Genomic DNA, 24,425 nt, shown 5'->3' with positions numbered 1-24,425 from the left:
TTGTCTATGGAGATTAAAATTGGGCACACAGCAATGCAAACAACTGTCAGCAACAGGTGGGGCTGAAATGGATGAATCCACTAATTTGAAGGGCTCCACAAACTTTTGTATATATAGTGTACAACAAACACCTCTGGGTGTCTCAAGCAGTGAAATTATATCATACATGCATGAGGAAAAAGTGTCAAATGTTCTACATAGAAGAGCATACCAAATCCTTGGACATAGTGTTTATAATACTGTAATAAGCTTACAATTGCTGTCAAACTCCACACAGTTGTCACTGACTGGTTGGATATTTATATTAATTTCTCAGTGAGCAAACAATTTCAGTACTTACAGCATTCATATCAATTCATTTTTAAATTCATTTCAATGTTTTTGGCGGAATATTTTTTATTGACATGTCAACAAAACCCATGAACGCAACCGTAGATCTGGTTATCCTGAAAAGAAAACTGTAAAACACTTAATTGTGAGGCTAAATATAAGGGCTACAGATAAATTAACGTCAGATAAATGAAAAGTTGACTTTTGCTGGAATCTCGGGACTGATAGGTCGGGTTTCCTAGGGCCTATCAAAGAGAGGCCATACGTTCTATGGAAAATAAAGAATGACGTGGCAGGTGTGTTCCATGCAGAGTGGAACTGACCTTCCACAGAGTTGTGTTATTATCCAGAGAACGCATAGAGCCCCGAGTTGATTATCTCCATTATACAATGGCTATACTTTAACATATTTGTCGCTAGAAATGTGTTCAACATCCACTGAAGTAGCTAGCAAGTTTACTATAGCTAACCAAATCATCCGTCCTAGCTTGCCATTTGGAATACAACAAAACCAATGTTTTCAATTCGACTTTTGCCATAGATGAACTATGGCCATTGAACCATGAACATTCTACCATGCAAATATGCCGTGAGTTATAGGGAAATAATGCCCTTCAAGCCAATCATATGTAAACATGAGGCTGCCAGTAGGAGAGAAAGTGAGTCTGATTTCAGTATCACGTCTAACAACAACAATACAGAGCTGGTTTTAGCAATGACAACAGGATAAATCATGCAAATGTAGGGGAGAGACAGAGAGACATGGCTGACAAATATTTCTGTGTGAATTGATGACGGAAAGGTGGGTCTCTTGAACGTCATGTTCAAAGACGCTATGAGGAAAGGTTTGGCTCCAGTTCAGCTGGTTTTACTCTGGTCATCATTGGAATAATGGAAAGCTGATTTTAACACCATGTAAAGTACAATGTACATGTTGCGGCAAAGGCAGACAATAGAAACAGATTATACAGCTCAATGTACAGTGCAGATACCCATCCATAGGTTTTAAAGCACAAATCATCAACACCATACACCGAGTGTACAAAACATTAGGGACACCTGCTCTTTCCATGTCATAGACTGACCAGATAAATTCAGCTGAAAGCTAAGAGCCCTTATGGATGTCACCTGTTAAATCCACTTCAATCAGTGTAGATGAAGGGAAGGAGACAGGTTAAAGAAGGATTTTTAAGCCTTGAGACAATTGAGACATGGGTTGTGTACGTTTAACATTCAGAGGGTGAATGGGGGAGACAAAAGATTGAAGTGCCTTTGAATGGGGTATGGTAATTAATAATTGATTGGAATTATATAGCGCTTTTCTACAAACAGAGTTACTCAAAGCTCTTCACATAGTATGGGGAAACTCACCTCATCTACCACCAACGTGTAGAATCCACCTGGGTGATGCACGGCGGCCATTTTTGTGCCAGAACGCGCACCACACATCAGCTGGAGAGGTGAGGAGTGATATCTGCCAATTAGGAATGAGGGGGATGATTAGGTGGGGCCAGGTTGGGAATTTAGTCAGAACAACAGGGTTAACACCCCTACTCTTACGATAAGTGCATGGGATTTTTAATGACCACAAAGATTCAGGACACCCATTTAAAGTCCCACCCGAAAGACAGCACCCTACACAGGGCAATGTCCCCAATCACTCCCCTGTGGTATTGGGATAGATAGACCAGATGGAAGAGTGCCCCCTACTGGCCCTCCAACACCACTTCCAGCAGCATCTGATCTCCCATCCAGGGACTGACCAGGACCGACCCTGCTTAGCTTCAGAGGCAAGGCAGCAGTGGGATGCAGGATGGTATGCTGCTGACAGTATGCTGCTGACAGTATGCTGCTGACAGTATGCTGCTGACAGTATGCTGCTGACAGTATGCTGCTGACAGTATGCTGCTGACAGTATGCTGCTGACAGTAGGTGCCAGGCACACCGGTTTGAGTGTGTCAATAACTGCAACGCAGATGGGTTTTCACACTTAACAGTTTCCCGTGTGTATCAAGAATGGTCCAACACCCAAAGGACGTCCAGCTAAATTAACACAACTGTGGGTTGGAGTCAACATGAGCCAGCATCCCTGTGAAACGATTTCGACACCTGTAGAGGTGCCCCTACAAATTGAGGCTGTTCTGAGGGCAAAAGGGGATGCAAATGAATATTAGGAAGGTGTTCCTAATGTTTCATACACTCAGTGTAGATTTCCATTTTGTTTATAAAAATAAAAGATAAATCAGATATCACAACAGAGATTCAAAGTCTATTAAGGTTCATTCTCCAACTCCACAGTAGATGTTAAACTGCATTTGTAGTTTAAAAAAAAAAGTATTGCATGAGATTCCTGAAGCTAGCACCATGATGAGATTCCTAAAGCTAGCACCGTGATGAGATTCCTAAAGCTAGCACCATGATGAGATTCCTAAAGCTAGCACCATGATGAGATTCCTAAAGCTAGCACCATGATGAGATTCCTAAAGCTATGTTCGATGGAGTAGGGCTGTACAGTTGTGCTTATGCATCAGTCCTCATCACTGCTCCATGCGTCTTCAAAAGCAGGATTCACCGTAGCCTGGCTCCCACCCTGGGATGGAGAAATACATTCAGTAAAATACTCTCAACTCACTACTCTCTCGCTGTCATGTTGTTTTGAGTTAAAGCGATTGAGTAATCAGGAAAGCATTAAAAACATTTCCCAAGTGCAAGCAAGCAATTATTATTCTGTTTCCCAAACTAAATAGAACTGGTGAAGCTGCTTTTGGAGCTGGCTGAAGATGCCTATAGACATAATTTCATCAGCACCTGGGGAATGTAGCCAAGCTGAGCCAGCCTGGCTGTGTGTGTACCGAGTTACCCTAGCTTGGTGCAGCACAAGCCACAACCCCTATGATCTAATTTCTGTGTGCACAAAAGTGAAGTCTGTCTGCTATTCCTCTAAAAAAATTGTAGAAAAGCTGTTACGCAGCAACTCACTGCCTTCCTAAAAACTGACAATGTATATGAAATGCTTCAGTCAGGTTTTAGACCCCATCATCGCACTGAGACTGCAATCGTGAAGGTGGTAAATTACCTTTTAATGGCAGACAAAGGCTCTGTATCTGTCCTCGGGCTCCTAGACCTTAGTGCTGCTTTTGATACCATCTATCACCACATTCTTTTGGAGAGATTGGAAACCCGAATTGGTCTACACGGACAAGTTCTGATCTGGTTTAGATATTATCTATCGGAAATATATTAGTTTGTCTCTGTGGATGGTTTGTCCTTTGACAAATCAACTGTACATTTCGGTGTTCCTCAAGGTTCCGTTTTAGGACCACTATTCTTTTCACTATATATTTTACCTCTTGGTGATGTCATTCAGAAACATAATGTTAACTTTCACTGCTATGCGGACAATACACAGCTGTACATTTTGATGAAACATGGTGAAGCCCCAAAATTGCACTCCCTGGAAGTCTGTGTTTCAGACATTAGGAAGTGGATGGTGGCAAATGTTTTACTTTTAAACTTGGACAAAACAGAGATGCTTGTTCTAGGTCCCAAGAAACAGAGATATTCTGTTGGATCTGACAATTAATCTTGATGGTTGTACAGTCGTCTCAAATAAAACTGAAGGACCTCTGTGTTACTCTGGACCCTGATCTCTCTTTTGACGAACATATCAAGACTGTTTCAAGGACAGCTTTTTTCCATCTATGTAACATTGTAAAAATCAGAAACATTCTGTCCAAAAATTATGCAGAAACATTAATCCATGCTTTTGTCACTTCTAGAAAGCACTAAATAAACTTCAGTTAGTGCTAAACACGGCTGCTAGAATCTTGACTAGAACCAAAAACTGTGATCATATTACTCCAGTGCTAGCCTCTCTACACTGGCTTCCTGTTAAGGCTAGGGCTGATTTCAAGGTTTTACTGCTAACCTACAAAGCATTACATGGGCTTGCTCCTATCTACAGTGGGGCAAAAAAGTATTTAGTCAGCCACCAATTGTGCATGTTCTCCCACTTAAAAAGATGAGAGAGGCCTGTAATTTTCATCATAGGTACACTTCAACTATGACAGACAAAATTAGAAGAAAAAAAATTAAGGTGGGAAATAAGTATAAGTATTTGGTCACCTAGCAAGATTTCTGGCTCCCAAAGACCTGTACTTCTTTAAGAGGCTCCTCTGTCCTCCACTCGTTACCTGTATTAATGGCACCTGTTTGAACTTGTTATCAGTATAAAAGACACCTGTCCACAACCTCAAACAGTCACACTCCAAACTCCACTATGGCCAAGACCAAAGAGCCGTCAAAGGACACCAGAAACAAAATTGTAGACCTGCACCAGGCTGGGAAGACTGAATCTGCAATAGGTAAGCAGCTTGGTTTGAAGAAATCAACTGTGGGAGCAATTATTAGGAAATGGAAGACATACAAGACCACTGATAATCTCCGTCAATCTGGGGCTCCACGCAAGATCTCACCCCATGGGGTCAAAATGATCACAAGAACGGTGAGCAAAAATCCCAGAACCACGCGGGGGGACCTAGTGAATGACCTGCAGAGAGCTGGGACCAAAGTAACATAGCCTACCATCAGTAACACACTACGCCGGCAGGGACTCAAATCCTGCAGTGCCAGACGTGTGCCCCTGCTTAAGCCAGTACATGTCCAGGCCCGTCTGAAGTTTGCTAGGGAGCATTTGGATGATCCAGAAGAAGATTGGGAGAATGTCATATGGTCAGATGAAACCAAAATAAAACGTTTTGGTAAAAATCAACTCGTCGTGTTTGGAGGACAAAGAATGCTGAGTTGCATCCAAAGAACACCATACCTACTGTGAAGCATGGGGGTGGAAACATCATGCTTTGGGGCTGTTTTTCTGCAAAGAGACCAGGACGACTGATCCGTGTAAAGGAAAGAATGAATGGGGCCATGTATCGTGAGATTTTGAGTGAAAACCTCCTTCCATCAGCAAGGGCATTGAAGATGAAACGTGGCTGGGTCTTTCAGCATGACAATGTTGCCCAGCAACAGCCCCAAAACATCACTGCTCTAGAGGAGATCTGCATGGAGGAATGGGAAAAAATACCAGCAACAGTGTGTGAAAACCTTGTGAAGACTTACAGAAAACGTTTGACCTCTGTCATTGCCAACAAAGGGTCTATAACAAAGTATTGAGATAAGTATTTGGTCAATAACAAAAGTTTATTTTCCACCATAATTTGCAAATACATTCATTAAAAATCCTACAATGTGATTTTCTGGATTTTTTTTCTCATTTTGTCTGTCATAGTTGAAGTGTACCTATGATGAAAATTACAGACCTCTCTCATATTTTTAAGTGGGAGAACTTGCACAATTGGTGGCTGACTAAATACTTTTTTGCCCCACTGTACATTTCCGATTTGGTCCTGCCATACCTACACGTACGCTACGGTCACAAGATGCAGGCCTCCTTATTGTCCCTAGAATTTTTAAGCAAACAGCTGGAGGCAAGGCTTTCTCCTATAGAGCTCCATTTTAATGGAATGGTCTGCCTACCCATGTGAGAAACGCAGACTCAGACTCGACCTTCAAGTCTTTATTGAAGAGATCTCTTCAGTAGGTCCTATGATTGAGTGTAGTCTGGCCCAGTGGTGTGAAGGTGAATGGAAAGGCAATGGAGCGACGAACCATCTGTCTCTGCCTGGCCGGTTCCCCTCTCTCCACTGGGATTCTCTGCCTCTAACCCTATTATGGGGGCTGAGTCACTGGCTTACTGGTGCTCTTCCAAGCCGTCCCTAGGAGAAAACCTCCTTCCACTTGAGCGGGTTGAGTCTCTGATGTGATCTTCCTGTCTGGGTTGGCGCCCCCCTCGGATTCGTGCCGTGGGGGAGATCTTCATGGGTAATACTCTAGTGGTGTGCGGGCTGTGCTTTGGCAAAATGGATGGGGTTATATCCTGCCTGGTTGGCCCTGCTCGGGGGTATAGCCAGACGGGGTCACCTGCGGCTATGGAACCCTGACCTATGGAGCCATGACCTATTCACTGGACGTGCTACCTTGTCCCGGAGCTGCTGTTTTCGACTCTCGCTCTCTACCGCACCTGCTGTCTCTAACTCTGAATAATTGGCTAAGAAAAGCCAACTGACATTTACTCCTGAGCTGCTGACCTGTTGCACCCTCTACAACCACTGTAATTATTATCTGACCCTGCTGATTATCTATGAGCGTTGGAACATCTTGGCCATGTACCGTTATAATCTCCACCCGGCACAGCCAGAAGAGAACTGGCCACCCCTCAGAGCCTGGTTCCTCTCTAGGTTTCTTTCTAGGTTCCTGCCTTTCTAGGGAGATTTTCCTAGCCACTGTGCTTCTACATCAGCATTCCTTGCGGATTGGGGTTTTAGGCTGGGTTTCTGTATAGCACTTTGTGACATGGGCTGATGTAAAAAGGGCTTTATAAATACATTTGATTGATTGATCACTCCGGAAAAGAGCGTCTGCTAAATGTCTAAAATGTAAATGTACTGGTATCAAATAAAAAGGGCTAGATGCCTGTCTATTAGTCTGGTAATGTGACAGCGTTTTAGAACAAGAACAGGGACCTGCGTATAATTACTACCCCCCAAATGTGCTTTAAATTGTTCCTGCTATGCAGCCTCCTACCTTGGCGGCTGTCCCTTCTTCTTCCACGTCTGGTGGTCGTACAACAGGAACCCAGGCTAGGATGTTACAGTCTTTACCCCCGCTGTACAGCTCCTGGAAACACACAGAAGAATACTCTGTGCTCTTTACGTCCTGGCCAGAGCCATATATTTATCTATATATACACTATCGTTCAAAAGTTTGGGGTCACTTAGAAATGTCTTTGATTTTGAAAGAAAGGCACATTTTTTTGTCCATTATAATAACATCAAATTGATCAGAAATACAGTGTAGATATTGTTAATGTTGTAAATGACTATTGTAGCTGGAAACTGCAAAATGTTTATGGAATATTTACATAGGTGTACAGAAGCCCATTATCAGCAACCATCAGTCCTGTGTTCCAATGGCACGTTGTGTTAGCTAATCCAAGTTTAGCATTTTAAAAGGCTAACTGATCATTAGAAAACCCTTTTGCAATTATGATAGCACAGCTGAAAACTGTTGCAATGGCAGCATGTTGGGGAAGTATCAGTGTTGATGGCGGGAGGAAGTACATAGTTATTACAGCAGTGTCTACCTTATGAAACACTAGACTCAAAACAATGACAATCATCATCCAGGAAAACAACCAATAGAAGTTCATAAAGTCCAAATGTGCCAATCATTTGAAGAGGTGTATTTTTGCGTGGCAGGTAGCCTAGCGGTTGAGAGTGTTGGGCCAATAACCGAAAGGTCGCTGGCTCGAATCCCTAAGCCGACTAGGTGAAGAAGAAAAATATATATTATAATAAATGAAATTAAATCAGTCGATGTGCCCTTGAGCAAGGCACTCAACCCTAATTACTCCTGTAAGTCGCTCTGGATAAACGTGTCTGCTAAATGACTAAAATGTCAAATGTGGCATTAGCCTACTTCAAAAGACAAGAAGCAAAAAGACATTCCAGAACTATGGGTTCTTTCCAATAAACAAACACTCAAAGTTGCTCTGCCACATTCGTACAGGTTTAATAAGTAGAACATTAGACGGATATACTCTAACAGCAGAACTAATGTCTAACACAAATACTACTGTGATATGAAAGGCGATGTGCATGAGTAAGATATGCATTACAATGAGATACTACGGAAACTGTATAATAATGTATTAGGGAATTTATTAGCCTTTATGTGGTATAGCAGTTGGAGTGAAGAACAGAAAGAGACGCCTTCGTAAAAGTAGATTATCGGATTATATGACATAGCACTACCCCGTTCTTCAACAAACCTCCCATTGCAGTACTTTGACAAGTAAACAAAACTCTCCATAAAAGAGAACAAACTAATTTCTGGCCTTCACCTTTATAATCATTAAGGCCCAATTGTTTTTCATACCCCTGTGACTAGGCCATGGCTAATAGCTTTACATGAGGATGTTGACTTTAATATATCATCTATTCGAGGGTAAATTACCTACTGTGGCCTACCTCAAATACACCCCCCACTGCAACTAACAGATCTCGTCCTGCGCTACACAGATGTAAAGATCCACTCATTCGTCACAAATACTAACCTTAATCATTAACAGGAAAATGCAAAAGAGGGGATGCTGTCTCAATTCAGTATCTTCTTCGATTAACATTAGTGAAAGGCCACAGTGTTCCGTACCTCCCAAGGCAGGTTGTCATATCTGTGCCAACTGTACCATAACAAACTGACAATGCGTCAGCTATCTACGTGCAGGACGCTGGTAATCTGGGTAGAATAGGAATTTGTTATGATTCTCTGTGATGTACAGAAGGCCTTCAAGGCCTCTGGTCTGCTAGGGTCATATTCATTGGGAACGAAACAGAAGCAAATGGGTCAAAACAGGGAGGGACCTACCGGGTTTTCCATTACAAAACATTTTGCTATGGTTTGCTAGTGTGCACTAATGAATAGGACCCTCAGAAACCTTGGTTCAACTTAGGAACAATATGACGTCACATGAGCTGATTTACATGAACATACGTAAGGTATTGATAATGAACAAACATAATGATGTTAATAACACTGTAATTTCTTATTAGTCTATAGCCATAAAGGATGGACGCACCTACAGACAGACGGGCAGACAGAGACACAGTCAGTCACCTGGTAGTCGGGGTGGAACTGGCAGCAGTCCACGTTGTTGTAGTGTCCCCTTAGCATGGTTACGAGTTCCCCGGTGTGTAGAGTGTACACCGCCACTGAGCTGCCACAAGGTACAAACACAAACTCCGGGCTGCAGCTACGAGACACCGTGATCTTTAACCCCTTACGGCTATCGTTACTCACCTTCCCATAATTCACCTGAGAGACAGAGAGGAGTTGGGAGGGTCAGTTGGACAGATGACCAAGCTAACAGTAGAACAGCACTTCAACTATCAACCTGCTACAGAATATTATGTAGAGTGGTGATAAGCATGGAAAAATTCATAAACCCGGTTAAATATACACCTCAACATGTGTTGTACTGATACGGACCACGCCAGCTAAAGTGGGCTTCCCTCGGATTTGTCGAGATGAACTGTTTAAAGATGTACTGTATAACTCATTTTAGGCAGAAGATGTGGCATGTTACTTGTAAAATATAAGGCAATGTTTATATGACCCCCCTTTCATACAGCCCCTTCCTTAGCATTTATTTTCAGGTATACCCCTTTTATAAATATAAGTGGGAGGTGTGGGGGGTGTTGTTAAACCATGGGACCTGTTTGCAGTTCAAATTAGGGCAATATTAAACAATGGAAGTGTTTATGAATTTACCTGCAAAAAAGCAGAGAACCATTCACCATTCATTCCTGTATTTTGGTTACAGGGTCTGAAAATGCAGGAATCATGACTTGGTCTTCAGCTAGCTTTTATTTGTCCATGTTTTTACTCCTTACCCCCTTCAGACATACCGACATGTGGGATTTTAGTGTATAAAAGGGATATATGTCTTCAAGTCAGGAAGCAGGCAAACTGTTTCTCCTAACCCAAAGCAGCACAGGACCATTATGTAAAGGCTTGAGGCCTTCGCCTGCAGACCCAGTTAGTGAGGGGAAGTTTATGTATGGAAGTTAATGGGCTCGAGGCACAATGATGTCCCTTAGTGCTGGAGGCCGCTGTCACAGAGAGGGATGGCTACTGATCATTTAGGGTAAGGCCTGGAAGAGTCACACACGCCATGTTATCTGTTCCAGACAAGGACTCCAGGGATGGGCAGGAAATGTGCATACACACAAGTATGCACACTCGGACAGGGCCTCGGGGTAGAGCCTAGTCCTCACCCTCATCCATTGGATCCCCGCCAGACACATTTTTGACCCTCTCTCACTCTCTGCATCTCTCTCGCTCGCTGTAACCCTCTTACACACACAGACAGAACCTACCAGTGTGTTTTTTCCATTGGCACTGTTCCACAGCCTCATGCGGTCGTCTGTTCCCGTGGTGAGAAGGTAGAGGCCGTCGACCGTGAAGCAGAGGCCATTTACCCTTCCATTATGGGCTGTGTTCACTGGCAAATACACACACACACACGTGTCATTAAATGCCAATGAGATAATATAGCTATTGTTTAAGGGGAAAGGACACTCAACCCTTTATCTCTTCTCAGGACCCCGTTATCACGAAGCTTTCACTATCATGTAGACATGACCCCGTTATCAGACATCATGTAGACATCTTCTGACCCCGTTATCATCGATGCTTTCACTATCATAGTAGACATCTTCTCTTGACCCAGTTATATCATGTAGACATCTTCTCGTTATCACGATGCTTTCACTATCATAGACATGACCCAGTTATCACGATGCTTTCACTATCATGTAGACATCTTTCTGACCCAGTTATCACGATGCTTTCACTATCATGTAGTTATCACGATGCTTTCACTATCATGTAGACATCTTGACCCAGTTATCATGCTTTCACTATCATGTAGACATCTTCTCTTGACCCAGTTATCACGATGCTTTCACTATCATAGACATCTTTCACTATCATGTAGACATCTTCTCAGGACCCCGTTATCACGATGCTTTCACTATCATAGACATCTTCTCAGGAGACATCTTCTCTTGATCCTCAGTTATCACGATGCTTTCACTATCATGTAGACATCTTCTCTTGACCCAGTTATCCGATGCTTTCACTATCATTAGACATCACGATGCTTTCACTATCATGTAGACATCTTCTCTTGACCCAGTTATCACGATGCTTTCACTATCATGTAGACATCATTAGACATCTCTGTTACCCGATGCTTTCACTATCATGTAGACATCTTCTCAGGACCCGTTATCACGATGCTTTCACTATCATGTAGACATCTTCTCTGTGACCCAGTTATCACAATGCTTTCACTATCATGTAGACATCTTCTCTTGATCCCAGTTATCACGATGCTTTCACTATCATGTAGACATCTTCTCTTGACCCAGTTATCACATCTTCACTATCTTGACATCCCTGAGTTATCACGATGCTTTCACTATCATGTAGACATCTTCTCTGACCCCGTTATCACGATGCTTTCACTATCATGTAGACATCTTCTCTTGACCCAGTTATCCACGATGCTTTCACTATCATTAGACATCGTTATCACGATGCTCATTAGACATCTTCTCAGGACCCAGTTATATCATCATGTAGACATCTTCTCTTGTTATCCCGATGCTTTCACTATCATTAGACATGACCCAGTTATCACGATGCTTTCACTATCATGTAGACATCTTCTCAGGACCCCGTTATCACGATGCTTTCACTATCATGTAGACATCTTCTCAGGACCCCGTTATCACGATGCTTTCACTATCATGTAGACATCTTCTCAGGACCCCGTTATCACGATGCTTTCACTATCATGTAGACATCTTCTCTTGACCCAGTTATCACGATGCTTTCACTATCATGTAGACATCTTCTCTTGACCCAGTTATCACGATGCTTTCACTATCATGTAGACATCTTCTCTTGACCCAGTTATCACGATGCTTTCACTATCATGTAGACATCTTCTCTTGACCCAGTTATCACGATGCTTTCACTATCATGTAGACATCTTCTCTTGACCCCGTTATCACGATGCTTTCACTATCATGTAGACATCTTCTCTTGACCCAGTTATCACGATGCTTTCACTATCATGTAGACATCTTCTCAGGACCCCGTTATCACGATGCTTTCACTATCATGTAGACATCTTCTCAGGACCCCGTTATCACGATGCTTTCACTATCATGTAGACATCACGATGCTTTCACTATCATGTAGACATCTTCTCAGTAGACCCGTTATCACGATGCTTTCACTATAGACATGTTAGACATCTTCTCAGTAGACATCTTCTCTTGACCCAGTTATCACGATGCTTTCACTATCATGTAGACATCTTCTCTTGACCCCGTTATCACGATGCTTTCACTATCATGTAGACATCTTCTCATGTAGATCTTCTCTTGACCCGTTATCACGATGCTTTCACTATCATAGTGAGACATCTTCTATCAGGACATCTTCTCTTGACCCAGTTATCACGATGCTTTCACTATCATGTAGACATCTTCTCAGGACCCCGTTATCACGATGCTTTCACTATCATGTAGACATCTTCTCGTTATCACGATGCTTTCACTATCATGTAGACATCTTCTCTTGACCCAGTTATCACGATGCTTTCACTATCATGTAGACATCTTCTCAGGATGCTTTCCTATCATGTTAGACATCTTCTCTTGGGGATGCTTTCACTATCATGTAGACATCTTCTCAGGACCCCGTTATCACGATGCTTTCACTATCATGTAGACATCTTCTCAGACCCCGGGATGCTTTCACTATCATGTAGTGTTATCACGATGCTTTCACTATCATGTAGACATCTTCTCTTGACCCAGTTATCACGATGCTTTCACTATCATGTAGACATCTTCTGATGAGGCCTTGGAGACATCTTGTCCCCGTCTGATGTGCCTTGGACTTGTTGATCCAGAGACAGGCTCCCTGAGGCCCGACGCACATCCCACACCAACACCCTGCTGTCAGTACTGAGAGAGAGAGCGAGAGATCGAGATAGAGAGACAGAGCAACAGAGAGAGCGCATGAGAAGCCAAAATCAACAGCCTTCCATCCCTCAGGGGACATGTGTCAGTGCCCTGGGGCCTTATAGGGATATATAAATGAACCTTACATAAACGTCCCCTAATTGGTCTGCAGATGAAGGTTCACGTCACTGGGCATCAACAACGTAACACTACAACACAATCCCTTAAATTATCCAGCTATAGAATAGTGCCTCAAATTTCCTCAAAACAGTCCTCCATATAAAAAAAAAAGAATTTCAGTCCATACTAAATGTTCAAAGACAGTGTGCTTCACTGTTATCAGTAGCAGTTGAAATGCTGCTCAGTTGTTTTTCAAATCACTTACAGTCCAAAGGGACAGTGATTTGATCCCAACGGTTTAATTATCAGATCTAATTTGGCATAAACCAGCGGAGTACTCTCTCTCTGCCATATGCTGCATTGTTATTTCCAGGGAATAGAGGCTGGTTCAGTCTCTCTGTGTGCTAATGAGTTCAGGTGACATACTGATAGTCTAGTTATGGTAATAGAAAGTGGAATCCCTTTCACTAGCTTGATTGGAATTTCTATGATACTTGGACGTGAAATGAGGGAGGGACATTTATCTAATGGCCCTTCAAGGTAGTTTTATCTCTCCAGGTTTGGTGTAGGTCGGCCTACCTGGCTGTAGCTAAAATGTGCTCATATCTTGGCGACCATCGAACAGATAGGACCTCACCTCTGTGACCTGAGGGATAGAAAGGACAGTCAGTGGAAGTGTGTGTTAGTGTAGACACGTTTTACTATACTTGTGAGTACCAGAAGTCCTCACAAGAAAAGTAAACCAAATAAAACTCAGAAGTGAGGACATTTTGCCAAGCCTCACTTGTAAAAAGGCTATTTTAGGCTTAGGGGGTTAGGTTTACGCTCCCGAGTGGCACAGTGGTCTGAGGCACTGCATCTCAGTGCAAGAGGCGTCACTACAATCCCTGGTTCAAATCCAGGCTGTATCACATCCGGCCATGATTGGGAGTCCCATAGGGCGGCGCACAATTGGCCCAGTATCGTCCGGGTTTGGCCGGGGTAGGCTGTCATTGTAAATAAGAATTTGTTTCTTAACTGACTTGCCTAGTTAAATAAAGGTTCAATTGGGTTTAGGGAAAATAGGATTTTGAAGTCCTCACAAGTATAGTAAGACATAGGGGTGGGTGTGTGGCTCTCACCCTGCAAAACCTGGATGCGTGAGCCAGACTTCAGGTCACAGAGCTGTACTTTCTGGTCTTTGGTACCCACTGAGAACACACAGATCAATGGATTACTTGAAAGGTTACATACAGTACGACTATCACAAAGAAAAACATCTCTACTTTCACTGTGTGTGTTAATGCTTTGTGACAGAGGAGAAACTGGAGGCCCTGGTTCTCTCAGATAAGATAGGAATGTATAAGAGAGCAGTTCTACTTTTGGATAAACATGAGCTAATAACACACATCATTCACATAGGGGATGAGAGCTGACAGGGAGCTAGAGCTGACAGGGAGCTAGAGCTGACAGGGAGCTAGAGCTGACAGGGAGCTAGAGCTGACAGGGAGCTAGAGGTGACAGGGAGCTAGAGGTGACAGGGAGCTAGAGCTGACAGGGAGTTAGAGCTGACAGGGAGTTAGAGCTGACAGGGAGCTAGAGCTGACAGGGAGTTAGAGCTGACAGGGAGTTAGAGCTGACAGGGAGTTAGAGCTGACAGGGAGTTAGAGCTGACAGGGAGTTAGAGCTGACAGGGAGTTAGAGCTGACAGGGAGTTAGAGCTGACAGGGAGTTAGAGCTGACAGGGAGTTAGAGCTGACAGGGAGTTAGAGCTGACAGGGAGTTAGAGCTGACAGGGAGTTAGAGCTGACAGGGAGTTAGAGCTGACAGGGAGTTAGAGCTGACAGGGAGTTAGAGCTGACAGGGAGTTAGAGCTGACAGGGAGTTAGAGCTGACAGGGAGTTAGAGCTGACAGGGAGTTAGAGCTGACAGGGAGTTAGAGCTGACAGGGAGTTAGAGCTGACAGGGAGTTAGAGCTGACAGGGAGTTAGAGCTGACAGGGAGTTAGAGCTGACAGGGAGTTAGAGCTGACAGGGAGTTAGAGCTGACAGGGAGTTAGAGCTGACAGGGAGGGCTGACAGGGAGTTAGAGCTGACAGGGAGTTAGAGCTGACAGGGAGTTAGAGCTGACAGGGAGTTAGAGCTGACAGGGAGTTAGAGCTGACAGGGAGTTAGAGCTGACAGGGAGTTAGAGCTGACAGGGAGTTAGAGCTGACAGGGAGTTAGAGCTGACAGGGAGTTAGAGCTGACAGGGAGTTAGAGCTGACAGGGAGTTAGAGGGAGTTAGGGAGAGCTGACAGGGAGTTAGAGCTGACAGGGAGTTAGAGCTGACAGGGAGTTAGAGCTGACAGGGAGTTAGAGCTGACAGGGAGTTAGAGCTGACAGGGAGTTAGAGCTGACAGGGAGTTAGAGCTGACAGGGAGTTAGAGCTGACAGGGAGTTAGAGCTGACAGGGAGTTAGAGCTGACAGGGAGTTAGAGCTGACAGGGAGTTAGAGCTGACAGCTGGGAGTTAGAGCTGACAGGGAGTTAGAGCTGACAGGGAGTTAGAGCTGACAGGGAGTTAGAGCTGACAGGGAGTTAGAGCTGACAGGAGTTAGAGCTGACAGGGAGTTAGAGCTGACAGGGAGTTAGAGCTGACAGGGAGTTAGAGCTGACAGGGAGTTAGAGCTGACAGGGAGTTAGAGCTGACAGGGAGTTAGAGCTGACAGGGAGTTAGAGCTGACAGGGAGTTAGAGCTGACAGGGAGTTAGAGCTGACAGGGAGTTAGAGCTGACAGGGAGTTAGAGCTGACAGGGAGTTAGAGCTGACAGGGAGTTAGAGCTGACAGGGAGTTAGAGCTGACAGGGAGTTAGAGCTGACAGGGAGTTAGAGCTGACAGGGAGTTAGAGCTGACAGGGAGTTAGAGCTGACAGGGAGTTAGAGCTGACAGGGAGTTAGAGCTGACAGGGAGTTAGAGCTGACAGGGAGTTAGAGCTGACAGGGAGTTAGAGCTGACAGGGATGGACACAAAATAACCCGGGTTGAGTCCATCTGTTAGAAACCAGACACAAATAAAATTATAATTCTGGTTCGCCTGACAAATTCTGATCATTCTAGCACCACCAGAACTGTCCAGAAAAAGGTTGATTGTGCTATTAGTAAAATGTGTAATTGAAAGACTTCATGGCATTTTGTTTTGAATTTGGGAAGAATCTCAGAGAAACAAAAAACAGGGCGAGTGAGAGCAGTGTGGGTGATTGGGAAGGTATGTGTAACCAGTCTGTCCTGCTCTGTCAGCAGGGGGGCAGAGCCTGGATTCCTGTCATGTCTCCAGAACAGCATGTCTCTCTCTAAACTCTTCCTGAGTCAGTTCCAACCCCTGACACCGCTAGGGGCATACACCCTGTACCATACAGCTGTTTCACAATCAACATTTTCATTTTGTTTGATTTACTGAGGCCTGTTCATTCTTAGATTATATCAATAAGACATAGACAGTAAATCATATTTTACGAGCATGACACACGTACAATTTCACCCACAGCCAGGTCACCCGTGATACAAGCCATAATTCGACGTCCATCCATGTCTGAGGACGTCGGGAGATGACGTGGAAACCGGCCACTAGGCTTCAAGTAGGTTTAGGTGTTGCTAAGGCATTGTGGACAGGGATGAGGGATGCTGGATAGGCATAAGCATCTACCTCTGGTGCTAAAGGTTGCATGCTCAAATCCAGCGACAGAAAGTTGTTTTTGAGATTTTGTTTTTTAACCCTATCCCAAATCTTAACCCTTACCTTAGGCATTAACTCAAAATGGTTAACCATAAAACTTAACCTTAAAAACACTTCAAAATGTGACTTTTACAACAACTTCGAAATGTGATGTTTAAGAAACATAGATGAACGTCTAATTCTGATGTGAGACAGAGCTTTCTACACACACACACACCTGCGATGAGGCTATGTTTCCTGGCAATGGGGGACATGTGATGACAGTAGACGTTTCCTTCAAACTGGAACACTTCAGCGGGCTACAGACACACAAGAAGAAGGAACTTCAGACTCTAAACTTTATCAGCTTTAGTTCAACATGAAGATTAACTTGATATATCTGTGTTGTACAGAGACAACACTACTACATGGGAAGATCAAACATGTATAGAATACCACTGTTTAGTCAGTCGGTCAGCACGATAGGAAAGAACACTGTCGTGACTGACTGACACAATGGGACCAGGAGACAGAAATGAGGGATGCGGCTGTGAGACTGGGAGAGGAATGGAGGGGAGTGGAGGAGAACAGAGCAGGGGACTAGGAAGCTGGAGTAAGAGAGGAATGGAGGGGAGTGGAGGAGAACTGAGCAGGGGACTAGGAAGCTGGAGGAGGAGAGAGGAGTGGAGGGGAATGGATGAGAACAGAGCAGGGGACTAGGAAGCTGGAGGAGGAGAGGAGTGGAGGAGAACTGAGCAGGGGACTAGGAAGCTGGAGGAGGAGAGGAATGGAGGGGAGTGGAGGAGACCTGAGCAGGGGACTAGGAAGCTGGAGGAGGAGAGGAGTGGAGGGGAGTGGAGGAGAACAGAGCAGGGGACTAGGAAGCTGGAGGAGGAGAGGAGTGGAGGGGAGTGGAGGAGAACAGAGCAGGGGACTAGGAAGCTGGAGGAGGAGAGAAGTGGAGGGGAGTGGAGGAGAACAGAGCAGGGGACTAGGAAGCTGGAGGACGAGAGGGGTGGAGGGGAGTGGAGGAGAACAGAGCAGGGGACTAGGAAGCTGGAGGAGGAGAGGAGTGGAGGGGAGTGGAGGAGAACTGAGCAGGGGACTAGGAAGCTGGAGGAGGAGAGGAGTGGAGGGGAGTGGAGGAGAACAGAGCAGGGGACGAGGAAGCTGGAGGAGGAGAGGAGTGGAGGGGAGTGGAGGAGAACTGAGCAGGGGACGAGGAAGCTGGAGGAGGAGAGGAGTGGAGGGGAGTGGAGGAGAACTGAGCAGGGGACTAGGAAGCTGGAGGAGGAGAGGAGTGGAGGGGAGTGGAGGAGAACAGAGCAGGGGACTAGGAAGCTGGAGGAGGAGAGGAGTGGAAGGGAGTGGAGGAGAACAGAGCAGGGGACTAGGAAGCTGGAGGAGGAGGATAGGAGTGGAGGGGAGTGGAGGAGAACAGAGCAGGGGACTAGGAAGCTGGAGGACGAGAGGGGTGGAGGGGAGTGGAGGAGAACAGAGCAGGGGACTAGGAAGCTGGAGGACGAGAGGAATGGAGGAGAACAGAGCAGGGGACTAGGAAGCTGGAGGACGAGAGGAATGGAGGAGAACAGAGCAGGGGACTAGGAAGCTGGAGGACGAGGGGAATGGAGGGGAGCGGAGGAGAACATAGCCTTTAGCCGCACCCTCATACTACTCCTTCTCTGTTCCGCGGGTGATGTGGAGGTAAACCCAGGCCCTGCATGTCCCCAGGTACCCTCATTTGTTGACTTCTGTGATCGAAAAAGTCTTGGTTTTATGCATGTCAACATCAGAAGCCTCCTCCCTAAGTTTGTTTTACTCACTGCTTTAGCACACTCTGCTAACCCTGATGTCCTTGCCGTGTCTGAATCCTGGCTCAGGAAGGCCACCAAAAATTCAGAGATTTCCATACCCAACTATAACATCTTCCGTCAAGATAGAACTGCCAAAGGGGGCGGAGTCGCAGTCTACTGCAGAGATAGCCTGCAAAGTAATGTCATACTTTCCAGGTCCATACCCAAACCGTTTGAATTACTAATTTTGAAAATTACTCTCTCCAGAAACAAGTCTCTCACTGTTGCCGCCTGCTACCGACCCCCGTCAGCTCCCAGCTGTGCCCTGGACACCATTTGTGAATTGATCGCCCCCCATCTAGCTTCAGAGTTTGTTCTGTTAGGTGACCTAAACTGGGACATGCTTAACACCCCGGCAGTCCTACAATCTAAGCTAGATGCCCTCAATCTCACTCAAATCATCAAGGAACCCACCAGGTACAACCCTAACTCTGTAAACAAGGGCACCCTCATAGACGTCATCCTGACCAACTGGCCCTCCAAATATACCTCCGCTGTCTTCAACCAGGATCTCAGCGATAACTGCCTCATCGCCTGTATCCGCCACGGAGCCGCAGTCAAACGACCACCCCTCATCACTGTCAAACGCTCCCTAAAACACTTCTGTGAGCAGGCCTTTCTAATCGACCTGGCCCGTGTATCCTGGAAGGACATTGACCTCATCCCGTCAGTTGAGGATGCCTGGTCATTCTTTAAAAGTAACTTCCTCACCATTTTAGATAAGCATGCTCCGTTCAAAAAATGCAGAACCAAGAACAGATACAGCCCTTGGTTCACTCCAGACCTGACTGCCCTCGACCAGCACAAAAACATCCTGTGGCGGACTGCAATAGCATCGAATAGCCCCGTGATATGCAACTGTTCAGGGAAGTCAGGAACCAATACACGCAGTCAGTCAGGAAAGCTAAGGCCAGCTTCTTCAGGCAGAAGTTTGCATCCTGTAGCTCCAACTCCAAAAGTTCTGGGACACTGTGAAGTCCATGGAGAACAAGAGCACCTCCTCCCAGCTGCCCACTGCACTGAGGCTAGGAAACACGGTCTCCACCGATAAATCCATGATTATCGAAAACTTCAATAAGCACTTCTCAACGGCTGGCCATGCCTTCCGCCTGGCTACTCCAACCTCGGCCAACAGCTCCGCCCCCCGTAGTTCCTCACCCAAGCCTCTCCAGGTTCTCCTTTACCCAAATCCAGATAGCAGATGTTCTGAAAGAGCTGCAAAACCTGGACCCGTACAAATCAGCTGGGCTTGACAATCTGGACCCGCTATTTCTGAAACTATCTGCCGCCATTGTCGCAACCCCTATTACCAGCCTGTTCAACCTCTCTTTCTTATCGTCTGAGATCCCCAAGGATTGAAAGCTGCCGCAGTCATCCCCCTCTTCAAAGGGGGAGACACCCTGGACCCAAACTGCTATAGACCTATATCCATCCTGCCCTGCCTATCTAAGGTCTTCGAAAGCCAAGTCAACAAACAGGTCACTGACCATCTCGAATCCCACCGTACCTTCTCCGCTGTGCAATCTGGTTTCCGAGCCGGTCACGGGTGCACCTCAGCCACACTCAAGGTACTAAATGATATCATAACCGCCATCGATAAAAGACAGTACTGTGCAGCCGTCTTCATCGACCTCGCCAAGGCTTTCGACTCTGTCAATCACCAAATTCTTATCGGCAGACTCAACAGCCTCGGTTTTTCGGATGACTGCCTTGCCTGGTTCACCAATTACTTTGCAGACAGAGTTCAGTGTGTCAAATCAGAGGGCATGCTGTCCGGTCCTCTGGCAGTCTCTATGGGGGTGCCACAGGGTTCAATTCTCGGGCCGACTCTTTTCTCTGTATATATCAATGATGTTGCTCTTGCTGCGGGCGATTCCCTGATCCACCTCTACGCAGACGACACCATTCTATATACTTTCGGCCCGTCATTGGACACTGTGCTATCAAACCTCCAAACGAGCTTCAATGCCATACAGCACTCCTTCCGTGGCCTCCAACTGCTCTTAAACGCGAGTAAAACCAAATGCATGCTTTTCAACCGATCGCTGCCTGCACCCGCATGCCCGACTAGCATCACCACCCTGGATGGTTCCAACCTTGAATATGTGGACATCTATAAGTACCTAGGTGTCTGGCTAGACTGCAAACTCTCCTTCCAGACTCACATCAAACATCTCCAATCAAAAATCAAATCCAGAGTCGGCTTTCTATTCCGCAACAAAGCCTCCTTCACTCACGCTGCCAAGCTTACCCTAGTAAAACTGACTATCCTACCGATCCTCGACTTCGGCGATGTCATCTACAAAATGGCTTCCAACACTCTACTCAGCAAACTGGATGCAGTCTATCACAGTGCCATCCGTTTTGTCACTAAAGCACCTTATACCACCCACCACTGCGACTTGTATGCTCTAGTCGGCTGGCCCTCACTACATATTCGTCGCCAGACCCACTGGCTCCAGGTCATCTACAAGTCCATGCTAGGTAAAGCTCCGCCTTATCTCAGTTCACTGGTCACGATGGCAACACCCATCCGTAGCACGCGCTCCAGCAGGTGTATCTCACTGATCATCCCTAAAGGCAACACCTCATTTGGCCGCCTTTCGTTCCAGTACTCTGCTGCCTGTGACTGGAACGAATTGCAAAAATCGCTGAAGTTGGAGACTTTTATCTCCCTCTCCAACTTCAAACATCAGCTATCCGAGCAGCTAACCGATCGCTGCAGCTGTACATAGTCTATAGGTAAATAGCTCACCCTTTTTCACCTACCTCATTCCCATACTGTTTTTATACTGTTTTTATTTATTTACTTTTCTGCTCTTTTGCACACCAATATCTCTACCTGTACATGCCCATCTGATCATTTATCACTCCAGTGTTAATCTGCAAAATTGTATTATTCGCCTACCTCCTCATGCCTTTTGCACACATTGTATATAGACTGCCCATTTTTTTCTACTGTGTTATTGACTTGCTAATTGTTTACTCCATGTGTAACTCTGTGTTGTCTGTTCACACTGCTATGCTTTATCTTGGCCAGGTCGCAGTTGCAAATGAGAACTTGTTCTCAACTAGCCTACCTGGTTAAATAAAGGTGAAATAAAAAATAAAAAAAAACAGAGCAGGGGACTAGGAAGCTGGAGGAGGAGAGGAGTGGAGGGGAGTGGAGGAGAACTGAGCAGGGGACTAGGAAGCTGGAGGAGGAGAGGAGTGGAGGGGAGTGGAGGAGAACTGAGCAGGGGACTAGGAAGCTGGAGGACGAGAAGAGTGGAGGGGAGTGGAGGAGAACTGAGCAGGGGACGAGGAAGCTGGAGGAGAGGAATGGAGGGGAGTGGAGGAGAAAAGAGCAGGGGACTAGGAAGCTGAAGGAGGAGAGGAGGGGAGTGGTGGAGAACAGAGCAGGGGACTAGGAAGCTGGAGTAAGAGAGGAATGGAGGGGAGTGGAGGACAACAGAGCAGGGGACTAGGAAGCTGGAGTAAGAGAGGAATGGAGGGGAGTGGAGGAGAACAGAGCAGGGGACTAGGAAGCTGGAGTAAGAGAGGAATGGAGGGGAGTGGAGGGGAACAGAGCAGGACATGGCAGTGTGGGAGAACAGAGCAAGGGACTAGGAAGCTGGAGGAGAGGAATGGAGGAGAACAGAGCAGGGGACTAGGAAGCTGGAGTAAGAGAGGAATGGAGGGGAGTGGAGGAGAACAGAGCAGGGGACTAGGAAGCTGGAGGAGGAGAGGAGAGGAATGGAGGGGAGTGGAGGAGAACAGAGCAGGGGACTAGGAAGCTGGAGGACGAGAGTAGTGACAGTTACAATGCAAATCCCTCTGCAAACAAGTTTTGCTGTCCCCTAGCCGCCTCTGAGGTAACCATGGCACAGCGTGATTCTAGCTCATCACAGAGAGCACCATATGGCCATAAGAGTGCGAGAGAGAGACCGAGTTAATGTAAGGTGTACCTTTAGTGTCTCAGTGTCCCAGACCTTCATGGTTTTGTCAAAGGAACTGGAGACAAACATGCCTGTGTCGTGTGGGTACCACTGCACTGTCTCTACACTGAACCTGTGGACATACCGACTGGACCTGCAACACAAACAGACTAACAGTGACCACCAGAGCCTCTCTCACACACACACACACACACACACACACACACACACACACACACACACACACACACACACACACACACACACACACACACAGTGATGCTGCCATCTAGTGGATGCCATCAGGTATGTGAGCCACACACCTGCCTACAGTGCAGACTGCTTTACAGGTGTATTGGGGTTTCCTGCTGTTGTTCTCCAGGTCATACACCACAATCACCCCATCTGCCCCTCCAGACAGCATGCTATAAAACAGACAAGAGGAGAGGGTTATCTCCCAATGAGATAGCACCAGAAGGATTCTAAAAAAGTGCTATACAGGCAACACCTGTATGTTGAATTATAGGAGGTTGCTTATGTATCACGTTATGTTGAAATCAGGTGATGACGGAACTATGTATTAGGTTACATGTTATAGGTCTAGGCTATATGGTAATCATAACAAATTATGACCTCAATTGACATATTGTCAGACCTACTACTAATGATACTTACTATCTGCCCTCAATGACTTCAATGTCTATGGTGTTTACGCCGTTGCTATGGATTCGATCCACATCTCTGTCATGATTCAGCTCTAAATTGAGGACCCTTAAGAGAAAACAAAGAAGACAGAGTCATGACGTCAGTGATCTTCAGGTCGGAAAGTAGGAGCTGCCCGAGTTCCCAAAATTCAATTCCGAGTTGGATGGTCGTTCAAAATACTTTTACCGAATTCCTAGTTGTGATGAACGCACTGAAGTCGGAGACTTCCGAGTTCCCGGAGTTTACGTCATAACACCCACACACCAACATGGAAGCCCAATTAATTACCACAACCGTCATAAACCCCGCCTATGTCTACAATATATCTTCATAAAATGTTATTTTAGACACACTGTTGACCTTATGCCACTCTTTAAATTAAGATCCCAAAGCAAATAGTTGTTTTCATAAATGTTTACGATATAGACCATTTTTGACTGTGACAGCTAGTGATACCAACAAAACACTGGTAACAGTAACGTTAGCGTTCCCAGGAATGATATGGCCAACTTCCCCTCACCTCCGTGTTGACTCTGCCCGTCTCAGACGAAGTGGGTCGTCAAGTCCAGCCTGTCTTGCTGTTAGAAAACCCAACATCTTCCCACAATAAATGAATCTTTCAATTTCGAAGCTAGCTAGCTTTAAAGGAATGTTTATGTTTGTGCCCAGCTAGCACAGCTAGCTCGAGGGTTGGTTACCCATCTACACGTTCAATATCGTTCGCTACTGAACTCGTTTTTCAAACGCTTTGTGTGTACAATACATATTTGTGATCTGGGATTGATAAAATCCCGATCGAATCATTTTATGCCACTGTCTTATTTAACATCATTTAGCAAGCAGGGTCCCAGTCAACAAGGGACGTGTGGGTGGCCATGTTGTTACGTCAGGATGTTTGAACACCGCTCTGGTATAACAAGTGCACTCATTGGTTACTCTGATTCAGTCATCCAATCAAAACATATCTTACTGTTATCTGTTTTTAGATTACGTAAACAACAAATCCAATTGAATGTGCGTTGATGGGACTGGTTGTATGGTGAAGTATACGAGAACGATAGCTGCATATATCATATATTGTGGGCACTGACCATTTAGGAAATAAATACTACTGGCAGCCAGAGGAAAATACTTGTGGCTAACGTTAACATTACACCATCCCCTGTATAA

At 45.5% G+C, this 24,425-nt stretch overlaps 1 protein-coding gene across 1 annotated transcript; it reads right to left on the bottom strand.

The window, feature by feature from the left end:
• Nucleotides 1-378: 378 nt before the first annotated feature.
• Nucleotides 379-24,139, bottom strand: ercc8 (excision repair cross-complementation group 8). The gene is given in 13 exon segments (XM_052479099.1): nucleotides 379-2,920; nucleotides 6,973-7,065; nucleotides 9,064-9,261; nucleotides 10,326-10,453; nucleotides 12,642-12,658; nucleotides 12,897-12,992; nucleotides 13,689-13,755; nucleotides 14,231-14,299; nucleotides 17,019-17,100; nucleotides 22,581-22,704; nucleotides 22,874-22,975; nucleotides 23,226-23,321; nucleotides 23,776-24,139. Coding segments are annotated over 13 exon segments (1,212 nt in total). The 5' UTR covers nucleotides 23,853-24,139; the 3' UTR covers nucleotides 379-2,857.
• Nucleotides 24,140-24,425: the final 286 nt, after the last annotated feature.

The sequence above is a fragment of the Oncorhynchus keta genome, chromosome 25 (assembly GCF_023373465.1).
Source record: "Oncorhynchus keta strain PuntledgeMale-10-30-2019 chromosome 25, Oket_V2, whole genome shotgun sequence".
Lineage (NCBI taxonomy): Eukaryota > Metazoa > Chordata > Actinopteri > Salmoniformes > Salmonidae > Oncorhynchus > Oncorhynchus keta.
The sequence above is the reverse complement of the archived record's forward strand: the minus strand, read 5'-3'. Positions and strand labels throughout refer to the sequence as shown.